Source organism: Podarcis filfolensis, assembly GCF_964270895.1.
Source record: "Podarcis filfolensis genome assembly, chromosome: 12".
Lineage (NCBI taxonomy): Eukaryota > Metazoa > Chordata > Lepidosauria > Squamata > Lacertidae > Podarcis > Podarcis filfolensis.
Genome location: NC_139614.1, coordinates 43807387 through 43821524, shown reverse-complemented (window position 1 = coordinate 43821524; position 14138 = coordinate 43807387). Strand labels below are relative to the sequence as shown.

General features: G+C 44.7%; 1 protein-coding gene across 8 annotated transcripts in view; it reads right to left on the bottom strand.

Annotated features, from left to right (window-relative positions):
• Positions 1-4345, bottom strand: part of ADARB2 (adenosine deaminase RNA specific B2 (inactive)) — a 359347-nt gene extending 355002 nt beyond the window's left edge. For 5 of the 8 annotated variants that reach the window (XM_083579508.1, XM_083579511.1, XM_083579509.1 and 2 more), the window contains exon 1: positions 3669-4345. In XM_083579508.1, coding sequence (XP_083435634.1) covers positions 3669-3768 — 100 coding nt within the window. In that variant the 5' untranslated portion in view covers positions 3769-4345. Of the gene's footprint in view, positions 1-3151; positions 3279-3364; positions 3586-3668 lie in introns of those variants that run through there. The other 3 variants (XM_083579510.1, XM_083579514.1, XM_083579513.1) reach the window with 3 other exon arrangements.
• Between the last annotated feature and the right edge of the window lie 9793 nt (positions 4346-14138).

Sequence of the window (14138 nt, the reverse complement as noted above, 5' to 3'; positions counted from 1 at the left end):
ATGCATCTGTGGAAAGGGCATTTGGTAATGATTGAATTTTAAAATCTTCTGAATGATTCACTTTTATAAAGACAACAGAACAAGCACACAGCAAGAACATAATATAGCCCAAGCTAAACACCTCTAATTTTAATTGATTAGAGCAGGAAAAGTTACATGTATCCTTCTGTATCCCACTGAAATCAGTGTGACTTAAAGGAACTTAACTTTGGCTGGATCGGGCCCCAAGAACAAAGCAATATTACTTTGACGTTTGCAAATCATGCGACAGATTTACCTCAGAATCAGTCGCAGAAGTTGAGAAGCTGCTCAGGCAGATCTTTTAGTTCTAAATATATACTGATTTTTTAAAACTATTTCATCCAATGTAGAATCAAGGTTTCTCTCCTCCTGAGAAAATTCACAATAGCAAAGTGCTTCTAAGAAGAAGCAGATACTTGGAGGTTGTAAATTACAAAACTAACTTTACACCTTTGCAGTGTTAGGGAATCCTAGAAAGTATATGGGGGGAAATGAGGAAACAGTATTATCAAATGAAGATCAGCCATTTTAGCTTCACACGGGTGGTTAAATAAACACCACACCTTTGCAGCATTAAATGTCAATCCATCACACAGACATTTTCAGCAGAATTCTCCGTTTTCCAAATATAATCAATGCACATTTGTCAGCTGAACAGCGAGTGTATATGAGCCTTTTATTTTCTTTCGCTGTTCAAAGCAAAGCTGAAATGTATCAAGGTATCACCAAGCATCTAAATGATGAAGTGGATGTAAACATTTTTGCAGACATAGGTTGTTGCTTTTAGCATTCTAAAAGTAGAAGAGTATGCAGTAAAGTATGCTTTGGAACATCATTAAATGTGCATATCATTAGAAATATTTCACCATTTTCCAAGAGAAAATGGTATGTATGTGACATAAAAGCACTTTCCCCCACTATACCATGTTGATGGATTTTTTTCTTGAAAAGCAGCAACAAATATTCCTTCACGTTGTTTACAGAGATCTGCTCTTATCTGCCGTTTATACAATTATTGCTAAATAAACCACTTCTAAGCCCTACATGGGACAGCTTAGCATCGTATTGCCTCTACGGCAGACTAAACACCAATTTACAAAACTATTATCAAACTATCAAATTCAACAGGTGGAATATAAACTGGATTTTAAAAAATGCATTTTTTTAAATAAACCCAGTTTTTTTTAATGTAATTTTCAGTGTTGGGATACATCCATATCCACCTTGTTTTATAAACTGTGGGTCTTCAAGTAGAGATCTATTTTTCAAATAAACCCTTTGCTACCTTTTATCCGAAAAGGTAACACAAGCTATAAAACGGTCCCAGAACATAGCTCTCTTAAATGATCGAATAATGCCCTAACATAGTTATTTAGACTTTGAACTCCTAATACCACACTCCTGTTAGCTGTCCTCAAAGTAGCCAACATGTGTCAAACTTGTTCTTTTCACTAGTAATCCCTTGTTACTCAGTAACACTAAGAGAGATTAAGAGGAAAGTGTAAGAAATGAGGGGATCTTCATTACAGGTTTTTTCTTCTTCAAATGTATTGGCTCAAAAATAGAGCGGCCTTGTGAAATTTGCATAGGAAGCAATCTTAACACAGAGTTATTGGCTGAAATGAATTATTGATTCCGTTCAAGAGACAAATTTAGAATGTCACTAAGTTTAAAATTCCTAGAAAGCAGGCACTGTTTAACTGACATGCACTTTGTACAATAGATACCTTTGTACAATAGATACCTTACAGGTGGAATGTGAAATCTCAGGCAGAATGCTGGCGTACAAGTATGCAACACTGGAGATTTAACAACTGAAAGAAACTCCAAAGTTTTATAGTTTTATAAATAATTTTTTTACACCCCCCAATGCTTCAAATACTATTTCTGGAGCTCAGGACACTTCCAGAAGTTCCTTGTGCAACCAAAGTTACAAGTAAGATTTTTACGTAAAACCCAAAGAGGCGATTAAGAGGGCATACACAAAACTTTTCATTCACTGACCTTCCTACAGACACATCTGACAGTTTAATTTGTCCATGGCTGCCTGCTGTGGAAAGTTTTAACTGATAGAAGATATAGCATAGAAACAGCCGAATTAAATAAGAATGGATGTGTTCATTCTAAGCATCTCCCAAAACTTGTCTAACCACCATATACATACCGTGGCCTTGATGATACATGAGGCAACAATTAAAACACAAACTTGTGCCCTCTATATCTTAGGCCTCTGACAGACTGACTGCTTAATTCTCAGAGAGGGAAGAAACATTTCCATCCCGACTGCAAAAAGAGTCTTGAGGTGATTGAGCGAGCCGACATAAACTTATCTCAGACAACTCTAGACTAGGTGGATTTTGCTGCTCTGATAAGAGACTTTGGACTGAACATCTTTGCAGCAGAACGCACTTCCCTGAGTGAGATTCTGCCTTACTTTGCGCCTGTCACTTGACTTTCCACTATGATTTCACAATATCTTTAATGGTAACTGTGGAGACAGCATTAGCAAGCTGCCGGCACCGTCTCATCCTTTCTTTACGAGGAAACAGGACAGCTTTGGGAAAACCTTTAATCTCAGGCAGACTTTAGCTTTTTATGACATCCAGCAGCTTCTCTCCTTTCCTTTTTGGATTAGGATAATTATTCCTCTGCCATTTATAGAACGCTGGTCCCCTTAGAGAATCAGAGCAGCGTTAGCACACTCCCTAACTTTCAGAAAAACAACAAACCTTGGCAGGAAAAGCCCATTCACAGCAAGGGCGAGAGAACTAGTAGCTGCCAGGTGCAGCCTGTCCCCAGATTGGGGGCCTTTTTTATTGCTCCCCCCCGCCAACTGCACAAACCCTGCTTCTTCGCTTAAAAAATACAGCCCCGTGAGGTGAAACGTGATCAGATGAGATGCCATTATCCTCACACCTTGTTAAAAAGCAAACAAACGACCAGCTTGCAGCAAGACTACATACTTACCCTGTCACAATCAACTGGGACGGAGATTATAGTTATCATTTTATTTTTTAAAAAGGAGGCAAATGAAAAACCTGCAATCTGGAAACCTTTCAGAGTCTCAGACTAGTCCAGCCCCCCCCCCCACTTTCACCCGTTTTACGAATCATGTGATAATTTTTTTTACCTCTGACAGGGTCAAAGGAATCACCTGCTAGAGATGTTTTGACTTGCGCTGCGGAATCTGGCTGTGTTGATGCCAGCACATGGGAAGGAGGGAGAAAAAAGCTCTTTCTCTTCCCATCACTCTTGGCTTTAGCCCTCCGCAAATAATCCCCCACGTAAAATATATACTGTAATCCCCCCCTTTACAAGTACACTCCGCCTGCCAGACATTTACCTGCCTGTTTGGGTGGCGGTGCGGGGAGGATTTCGGAGGTAAACGCAGGTGGAGTGAAACAACTGAGACAGCCCATCCCCGAAACCAGCCGCCCAGAAGATGCTCGGGGGATGCCACATCCGAACAAGAGTACCAAAAAGCCATCCCTTCGTCCCCGTCCCCGCAGTAAGTCGGCACAAGCAGGACGTCTCCCGCCCCGCCAACCTCTCCAAAATCAAACCAGGAACCAAACAGATGCAGAAGGCGAAGGCAAAAGGGAAATTTTGGGAAAGGGGGGGGGGAGTGAGAAAGAGGCAGCGCTTACCTTTCCTCTTCGACCGCCTCCTCCGCCTCCTCTTGGACTTGCATTTCAGTTGGCTCCCCGGCCCTCCCGGTGCTCGGCCGGTGCCTAGGACGGAGGTCATCGCCGGTAGTTGAGGCAACAAGGAGAAGCGGCGGCAGCGCGTTGGCTCCGCGCTCGCCTGGCTCGGGGACCGCGCAGCGAGAGCGAGAAAAGTCGGCTGGCTGCCTGCGACGCCCCCTCCCTGCTCCCGATCGCCCGTGGTGGTGGTGCTTCTGCCGCCGCCGCCGCCGCTTGCGAGGTCTACGAAGCCGGGTGGGACTTTTATCAACCAGCAAACCCAGAGCAGCTGCGCGCGGATCGTGCGCCTCTTTTTAATTTTTTTTTGCTTTTGGCCAGCTGCGCTCAAGTGCCTGCGCTGCGACGCTTCCCAAGCCAGGGACGGAGAGCGCGCCGGGCGCAGGTAGAGTTTCCAAATAAATGAATTAAAGGCGACGACCGGGAGGCTCACCTGTGATTCCCTCCCTCTTCTTCCTCCTCGGCAGCTTTCCCTCACTCGCAGGGTGCCTTTGCTTTATCAGGGGCTGGAAATGCACGGCGCCCACTTTTTTTCCTTTTTTTTCTCTCTCTTCTTTCTTTCTGTTTCTTTCTCTCGGTCTTTTTTTCCCTCTCCTTTTTTTTTTTTTTTTTTTGCACCTCTCTGCTAGTTGTTTGGCCCCAGCAGCCACTTTGAAGGCGATCATGCAGGGAGCGCGTCTATTTGCTGCTGCAAAGTCTAATTAGATCCAATCACAACTGTCTCCTGGCTCTGACATCAGCAGCACCACCAGCAGAAGCGCGCACCCCCTCCCCCCTCATCCCTACCACCAGCCACCCCCGGTCTCCATCCATCCATCCCTTGTCAGCTTGCACACTCAGCTCCCATTGGGGCTGATGGATGTGTCCGGGACCTGATAGGGAAAGAAGGCAGAACGGGCCCGGAGGGGAGTTGTTGTAAAGGGAATAAAAAGAAAACACAAAAGCCCCACCGGCAGCCTGCCGGCCGGTGTACTACTACGAGCCGGCGGGAGAGTTTATTATACAGTCCGATCCGATGCATCCTCCCCAGTAACGCACCGCTGCCCCATTTGGGAAAGAAGCGCGTCCCGCGGAGTTGATGGTTTTTGTGCGCGTGCGCCTTACTCCCGAGTAAACGCGCAAAGAGATTTTCAGTCTCATGGTGCCGTTCTTCGCACGTCTTAAGTCCCACTGCGTTCTACGAAACTTACCCGGGTGCAAGGTAGCCATGAAAAGGACAGTACACAAAAAATGGCCAAAAATCCCCAGCAACACCCCTTTCTTTCAGTGCTTAGTTTACTGCAAACTCTTTTTTTTTTACTCCCCTCTTGCAATTTATTTATTTTTACGCATATGTTCCACTATGTTCCAAGGAATTCAGTAAAGTGCCTGAGCTAGTGGCTTTACAAACCGCAGTACCAGAAAGTGCAATCTTTCGCTCAGTCACCAAACAAACCCCAAACCAAAACGCCTTCCTATGCAGTTTCATTCCTAGGCTTGTTTACTGAGAAGTAGATCCCACTATGTTCACTGGGATTCACTCTCAGGTAAACGTATAAAATACTTAATAAATGATACTGTACCAAAATAAAAACACACACATAATCCTTCACACAGCATGTCTGAATATACACACATAATTTTCCTGGGGAAGGGTAAATCTGGATTAGATGGATAGGGTGCGTGCGGGGAGAATATGGCAGCATAGGAATAACAGAATCTTAGATTTATGGACTTGGAAGGGATCCAAGGGGTCATCTAGTCCAGCCCCGTGCAATGCAGGAATTGCAGCTAAATAATCCCCAATAAGGGGGCATCCATTCTGTTTCAGAACATCCAATGAAGGCAGAGCTGCATTAAACCCTGTGGAGGCCCCCAGGCAGTCGAAGTCTTGGCGGCCCCCTTGCAAATTATCTCCTAAAACTAAGAAAGCTCGATTGTAATTTTCTTGCAAGATCAAATCAAAATTATTCCGATCCATTGTTGTGGGGCCCCTAATAGGTGTGGGGCCCATAGGCTGGTGTTGAACTCTGCCCCTTTGGTAATCTGGCACTGACTAAAGGAGAGTCTCCCACCTTCCTAGTGAGTCTGTTCCACAGTTAAACAGCTCTAAGGAAAATGCCTTACATGGAGTTCCAGTTTTGGGCCCATCTAACTCACTATCATCTACACAGGCTGGTAGTGGTTCTCCAGCGTTTTATGCAGCTCTTCTTGGAGATGCCACCAGAATACTTTCTGCATGCAAAGCTGGTGCTCTTCCACTGTGCAGGGCAGTAAATGATAAGCAGAGTTGTTGGTCATTGGCAGAGTTACAGCAGAAGACCCTCTAAGTGTCCCTATTGTCCTTGATAGTTGTTTATTTCCTTGACATCTGATGGGAGGGTGTTCCACAGGGTGGGCACCACTACCGAGAAGGCCCTCTGTCTGGTTCTCTGTAACCTCACTTCCCACCAGAAGGCCCTTGGCGCTGGATCTCAGTGTCCGGGCTGAACGATGGGGGGTGGAGATGCTCCTTCAGGTATATGATGACAGGAGTTGGAGTCCAGCAGCATTTGCAAGGTGACAGCTTTCCCATCACTACTCCCATCTGCTTTATGTGTTTTTTTTTAGCATGGGAAACAGGATGGGCTGCTGGTTGGGGCTGATAGGAGTTGTAGCCCAGTGTGCCGTGCAAAAGGCTGTGCAACGGCTGGATGAGGATTCATGTGTTAACTGAGGTCATGTAATTGCCTCTAGAAGTTTGGAGGCTGTGGTCGTTGGCATGATTGGGGATGGTATAAATTCCAACCCTTCTTCTTCTTCTTTTTCTTCATCATTCATTTGCCCCTCCACCCATCGTCTTCCCAGTCTCCCTCCCTTCTCCCAGCTCTTCCCCCTTGTGGTGCTGTTGGAAAAAACAGCTGCCAGTTTCACTTCTGAGGTGAAACAGTGTCAAGTCAGGATTCATAAAAAAAAGGAATGGAGACATGTCCATTTCACCACTGCCATGCCTTTTCCTTTCCACGTGGTGTTGTGCAGATGTTGCGAAGAAGAAGCAGCAGCAGCAGCAGCAGCAGAAGCAGCAGCAGCAGCTTGCTGGCACAACTAGCACCCATCCATCAAGGAATACCTACTTGGAAGCACCCTAGATCTACTTACTCCATTCATAAATAAGTCCCACTGTCTTCAGTACAGCTTGTGCACAGGTATGTTTGAACAGGGCTGCAGCCCTAGATTCCTTTAATTCTTTATTTTGACACAGCTAGGGAGGAAATGTGCTATTCTGTACAGAACAGAGTGACCAGGTTTTTTTATATTATTATTAAAGGACAAGGCTTATTTGCCTTCAGTGTCCAGTGAGATTCCAGCTGGTGCCAGATATCTTGCTGGGGTGAGGAAAGCAGCACCTGTTGTGAAATAATAATAATAATAATAATAATAATAATAATAATAATAATAAAACATTTATATGCCACTAGACTGTAATAAAACCTTAAAGTGGTAGGAAAATAATAAAATACAGCTAGCAGGGGTAACAGTTAAAAGCAAGTATTTAAAACATTAGAAAATAGTTAAAAGCAACAATAAGCTAAAACTAGATGAAAAATATGACAACTTCTACATGCCTGGGTAGGCTTGCCTGAACAAAAATGTTTTGAGCAGGTGCTGAAAGGAGTAGTGTCGTCAGTAGGTAGGGAGTTCCAAAGTATGGATGCTGCCACACTAAAAGGATTGCTTTCTTACAAATTCAGAACGGTATGGCTTACTAAACCATAGTGTATGGCTTTGCGCTATATACAAACATGGCCGATGAGCTGATAAGGGAAATCTTTTTTGGTTTTGCTTAGTTCAGAGCAACGGATGAGAAAAAAAAAGGGAGATGAAGAGGTTCTAAACTGCTGTGTTTAGGAAACCGTGTGATTAGTTGATGGGTACGGAGAGGCTTAAGCAAGCCAAGAAAGAAGGACAGAGAGCAGGAAAACAGCTGTCGACTGAGAAACTCAGAAACCATGAAATATAAACGTTGGCAAAACAAAAGTTAGGCAACAGATTTAAAGGCACAGAGGGCAACAAAACTGGTTTCCCCTTTAACCAGTCTGCCACACCACTGCTCTTTCCCAGGGGGCACCTTTGGGATTCTAGGGCTGAACCAAACCAAGTAGAAATATCCTCACACAAACAGTCACAGCTCAAATTCGCTTGCCTATGACATTTCCCCACCATCACATTACTCCTTTGGGATCCTGCAGGATTTAAGAATGTTAGAGAAAAGGACACTCAGCAATCAAAGATCAGGGAGGACAGGGATCAAGCGAGACCTGTTGGCATTCCTTCCTCCACATAACTATTTGAGGTACTGAATTCTGGTTTAGTGCCAGATCCCACAACCGCAAGGCTGGTCAGAAGATATTGGACCACGGAGAGCAGCAAATGAGCCACTTGTTCCAACATTTTGGGAGCAGACTGGGTCATTTAAGCCAGTGTCTCCAGACCACCTCTTCCAGGCTTCCTTTCAGAGCCTTAAAGGGGCATCCCTATGGCTTGAAGAAGGCCACTTCTTCTCCATTCCATAGCCTCCTTGCACTGCTGGACTGGTCATGTGCAGTGCAACTTTTGGGGGAGGCAAGATCCATGTCAGTGGTGAATGTGACCACCCTACTATCTTGTGCAGTATGCCCCGCACCCTATAGTTGATCAACTGAGCAGCGGGGTTATCAAGCAGGGCACAGTGGTGAGATTTATACATTCCTGTCCATGCAGCAAACCTTTCTGATTTTCTCTCTCTTGTTGCTGCTGCCACCAAGGTCAATGGGGTCTTGAGGGGGCAGGAAAAATTGCTTGAGCCAGGGATTAGCCACCCCCTGCCCTGCCCTATATTGTATTGTGCTTGTGTCATTGATTAGCTGGACTGGAGGGATGACGGCACAGCATTTTTCAAAACCATTCCAACCTGGTGGAGGAAAAGCTGTTAGAACCTGTTTTGCAACCGTTCTACAAGGTGAGGGAAGCTGTCAGTTTGGCTGAGATAAAAACATCGCATAGGATCTGGAGATAGGAGTGGTTTTGAGGAGCAGTTTGATTACTGAGAAGTGATCCCAGCAGGTAAAGAAGGCAAGGGCCACAACTGAGGAAGGGGGTCAATGGAGATAACTTTCAGAAATACAGGAACTTGAGGAAAAAGTAGGTGAGTGAGAAGGCTATTTTGGGAGAAAGAAATGAGAAGAATGGAGACTGAGGCAATTTCACATCTTGATTTGAGTTAAAGAGTCAGTAATTGGGTTGTTGTTGTTGTTGTTGGTATAGGAGAAAATGAGGGTGTGCAGTCTAATGGGCACAACTAGCTGGTAAATAAATAGATCCTTGCAAAACAGCCATACAATATGTACTGTTTTAATCATCAGTTCCCATGAAGCCAAATTCAGAAGACTGCATTTTAATTTTCAGAATTCTAAACAGAAAGGTGGAAATGCTCAACACCAACTTAACCTCTGTCTCCACCCAAAGGGAAAGCAGGGCCCAACCTTGTGATAAGAGAATAAATGATGCAAGGAGGGAGCTGCAACACAATATAGGGAAAGAGGTGGTAATAAGGTGGCAATGAATTCAACTATCCAGGGCCTGATAAGCTGCACCATGGATGGTCATCTGTTATGTGTGAACCAGTTGAGATTCCTGCAATGTGAGGTGGTTGGTCTAGATGAGCCTTGGAGTCCAATTCTAAGTCATGAAGCACCTGTCAAAGTATTTCTTTATCTATCTCCTTAAAGAGCAATATTGGAAGCAAAATCTGCGAACTTGGAGGCAAGGAAAATTATGCTAAATTATTCACATTCTGATTAATCTTTCCTCTGCCTTCACTCAGTCTTGTGAGAACAGTCGGGCCATGTTCATTGGGCCCCCCCCCCTTTAGCCTAAAAAAATAAATAAATAAAGTCAAAACTCTCTGGTCTCAATCTAGGTCATCTCCCCTGATGTGAAATGGTTTACTCTCAGTAACTTTCCGGTTATTACAAACTTGTTATTTCAAGTCCTCGATGCCCGTGAAGCTTCGCTGAGTTCTTCCACCCCTTGCGCAAGCTTTCATTTGAAAGTAAAATTGTACTCACGTAGTCTGGGGACTTTGTTACTCTTCTGCATCTGCGCAGACAACACAGGTCCTATCCGTGTTGGCTCAGGAGGAAGTCCAGTTGATTTCAGAGGAAGGGAAATGCGTCTTGTTGGTTTATTTTATTTTATTTTATTTTATTTTACAAAAAAAAATCAAATGTAGCTTGTGTCCTACTTCAGAGGCCTGTCCTGTATTTGAAGAGCCTCCCAGTCCCAAGTCTAATTTCAACACAAGAAAGCTTTAAATGACAGAGTGGGACCTTGAAGGTGCTCATCAATGGTTAGTTAGCAGCATCTGGTCAGCAGACTGAGCAGACACATAAAACACCTGGTGTCTTTCAGTTATGGTGAGAGGCATTGCATTGCTACTGAAAAATCATAGCAATTATTTCTAAAGTTGTGCCTAAACAAATAAATTACTACATGCGCATATTACACAAATTGATGTCCTCTTTTATTTTGGTGACATAAATCTTCTTTTGGGGGTGTGTGTGTGTGTGTGGAGAATGTATAGCTGGCCAGCCAGGAAACTTGTGTGTGTGGACCGATGATTCCTTTGTGGCCATTTCCACACCATACCTTTAAAGCGCCACTTTAAATAGTAATGGCTTCCCCCTATGAATTCTGGGAGCTGTGGTTGGAAAGGGAGCTGAGAGTTGTCTGGATACCTCTATTGTCATCCCAGAGCTACAGTTTCCCGAATGGTTTAAGAATCAACCCCTCTTCACTGGGAACACTGAGAGTTGAAGCTCTGAGAGGGGAATTTAGGGGTTTCTTCAGTTCTGCATTATGTGCATTAACATGCTTTGTGGTTTCTCTCTCTCCACAAATGGTGTTATATTAAAAGAGTTGTTGTTACTCATTCTCCTTGTGGCCACCTCTTCACGATGTTTTTCAGGAAAACAAAGTTTGATCCCCATTTTTGGAAATGCTCCGATGTTACCTGGATCTCTTTCATGTGGAGTGTAATAATAATAATAATAATAATAATAATAATAATTTTATTATTTACAACCCTGACCATCTGGTTGGGCTTCCCCAGCCACTCTGGGCAGCTTCCAACAAAATATTAAAATACCGTAATTCATCAAACATTAAAAGCTTCCCTAAACAGGGCACGTATTGCTGGTGAGGCAAAAACCAGCTGTAAAAAGAAACATGGAAGTCCTTATTTTGGTAAGACCGGAGGTTAATTTGGGGCAATGTTTCAGCAAAAGAGTTAACTGAAGACAAATTGCATAGCCTTGTCTAGTGGCTGGTGGGGATGTAATGTTCAACATGCAATTTCCCTCTTCTGGAGTTAGAAAACAATTTCCCTTTGATCATGGATCTGCCCTGAGTGACTAGATTTGGTAGTCTCCAAGGCAACATGAAAAGCAAAGGTACCTGTGTTTTGTACATAAGGGGTGGCAGGAGAGAGGAAAGCACACATTCCAAAATCCACAGGTGGGTTGATACAAGACAAAACATCTCAAATGCGAGCTGCTTTGGCATAGTGGTTGGAGTGTTGGACCTGGGAGACCAGGGTTCAAGTCCCCACTGAGCTATGAAGCTCACTGAGTGACCTTGGGACAGTCGCTGCCTCTCAGCCTAATCTATTTTACAGGGTTGTTGTGAGGACTAATGGCCTCTTACCTGGTCTGGAGGCGGGCGGCATTTGCTACCCAGTGGCCCCTCATGCACCCGGGGGCAAAAGGACTTCACCATGGCAACTGGCTGTTGGAATGCTTCCATGGCCGGCTGCCATCCTGGAGTTTGAAATTGCCCTATCAGAGGGGTGGAGCTTGGTTGGCAGGCCAGAGTGGAGAAGTCTTCACTCAGGTCCGCCACCTGGGAACGAAGGCCAACTGTGTCCAAGCATGGCACCTCAGGCATGTCCCTGCTTAAGCGTCAGCCCTCCATCTGGAGGCTCATACTGATTATGCACGCAATGCCTGAGGCAAAGCTTACCTACATCTGTAATCAATAAATGTTGCGGCCAATTTTAAATTGTTTACCTGGGTTTCCCCCTTCTGGGAGTGGGGCACTGCAAGTGAGTCTACAAAGGAGGAGGGGAGAACTATGAATGGGATAGAAATACAATAGACTTTTGAGCTCTCTAGAACTTTTCATCAGTCGGGAAGAAAAACAGTGTAGGGTGGGTGGGATGAAGCAAAATGCCAAAGCGCAAAAATTAGGCTGGTTATTATTGATTGAGTTTATATACCGCCCTATACACGGAGGTCTCAGGGCGGTTCACAGAAATGATCACAACATATATAATCAGAATAAAAACAACAACCCAATAACACACACACCCACATCAGAAAAGAGCCACATTTTAAAAGGGTTTAGGATGACTCTGTGCCTTCAGTTTTGCCTGGCAGTTCACCCTGTTGCCTCACTGGGTGGGAGGTGGGGTGGCGCAAGGGGAAAGAAGCTGAGGTCTCTAGACTTTACGAGATAAAGGATGCCGAAGAGCACTGAAGCAGGGCCGAAATGCAGTCCTGAGCTCATACAGGTGAGACACCAGAGCTTCCTGCTACAAAATTCCTGCATTAATCCACTCTTGCCCTACTTTCTCCCAAAGAGCTGCTGACGGTGTGACTATTTGCAGAGAGAGCGCCTATAGCTCGAGAGGCCAAGCATCCAGGGGTTTCAGGAAAGAAAGAAGGGAGCGGATCCATACCCACTGGTTAACATTTGTCATCTGGAAGAAGGGGAGAAATTACTCAGCGCCAAGCAAGCCAAGCAAGCCTTTCTCTCTTTGAAGTTGATCTGATTCTGTACATCAAGTGCATTGTTAGGTCCCCCCCACTCTCTTTTTGCAGCAATTGCAATTTGCAGGGTTTGAGGCTTTGATAAAGACCTTGTGAACTCTCATTAACCTGCAAGCAAAATTCAAAGAACGGAAGGAGGGGAAGGAACGTTCTGGAATAGTAGCTGCCAGGGCTGCAACAGCAGGCCAGGTTTAAACTCCACAGTCACTTGCCCCTTTCCCTGAATGAAAGCTTTTTCACTTTCCTTGGCATTTTGTATGAAATAAAAAAAAGGGGACAGTACAAGAGAAGTTAAGTAAGCTCAAAGTACGGAGCATGCAGACAGAGTGATGCACTTCTCGCTGGGAGGCCCTTATAATTTCAAACTAACAGAATGAACTTTGCTGGCGGGCACAATATTAGAGGAAGGCAGAAGCAGAGGAAAATGAAAAGCTGCAGTGAAATGGCAACTTTGTCTTTGCTTCCCAAGTGATAGGAAGCTGTAGGTAAGAAGGGGAAACGTTTTTTCTTCATCATCATCTATTCCTTTCAGGGCAGCCTTCCAGGGAGCGCAGGCCAAAGTGGGTGGAGGAATGAGTATAAATGTTACCTTTGAGCAGTTGGCTGGCCTTTCTGCACACACTCACATGCCCTTCTGTGTCCTACATCCCAGAAGAACCACTCAATGAAGGTGTGAAGCAGGACCAATGATGGGGTGCATCCTGGGAAGCATCCTGATCAGTGTCGAATTTAAGTATAAGCTAAACAAGCTATACCTTAGGCCCCCACTCTCTTGGGCCCCCCAAAAAACATTTAAAGAAAAAAAACTGGATGTACATTTCCAAAATATAATATAAAAAACAAATAAAATAAAACCTACATACAGCAAGAGTTTTGTGTTGTGTAGGCTCCTATAATGTAAGTAATGGGACCCGCCTGCTAGCCTGCTCCCTAAAATATCACTGGTTTGCTCATTTGTATGTATAGGGTGTCTACATTCTGCATGTGCAAATGGCTTTAGATAGCTATTAGATCCATAAATTACCATACAGCATATATTCAACACAAAAAACAGTGACAATTTGTTGTTGACAAAGGACAGCTGGACATATAAAGGGCCCCATTACCTTCAGTAGCTTAGGGCCTCATCAAAGTTAAATCCGGCCCTCATCCCAAGTCACATAGAGGGGCTTGGAGGGCGACATTTGGCCCCCCAGGGCTAAGGTGCCCCACCTCTGCTTTGGTGGAGAAGACCATCACCCAATCAGGTGGGGTGTAACTAGGAGCTACCCAACACCAGCGATCCTTAAAGACACATCTAGTCATATTTAGCTACGAGCTGAACAAAGCATTCAATAAAGGCTTTTCTCTTCAGCTGAGCACATGCAAGCAAGAGAAATAACTCTCGGGTCAGTGGGTGCAGCTCATCAGTTGCACTCCCTGGGGACTGAGTATATCACAGGAACGCAAGAGAGTTTGCCTGCTCAGCCCAGCCGGTGTCTACAGGAAGCGGGTCAGCAAAATGCCGTGGCCCACAATATCAGAGGCAGCTGACAGGTCAATAGGATTACACAGGGACACTTATTATCCAAGCATGGCTGCAGCTGTGGTT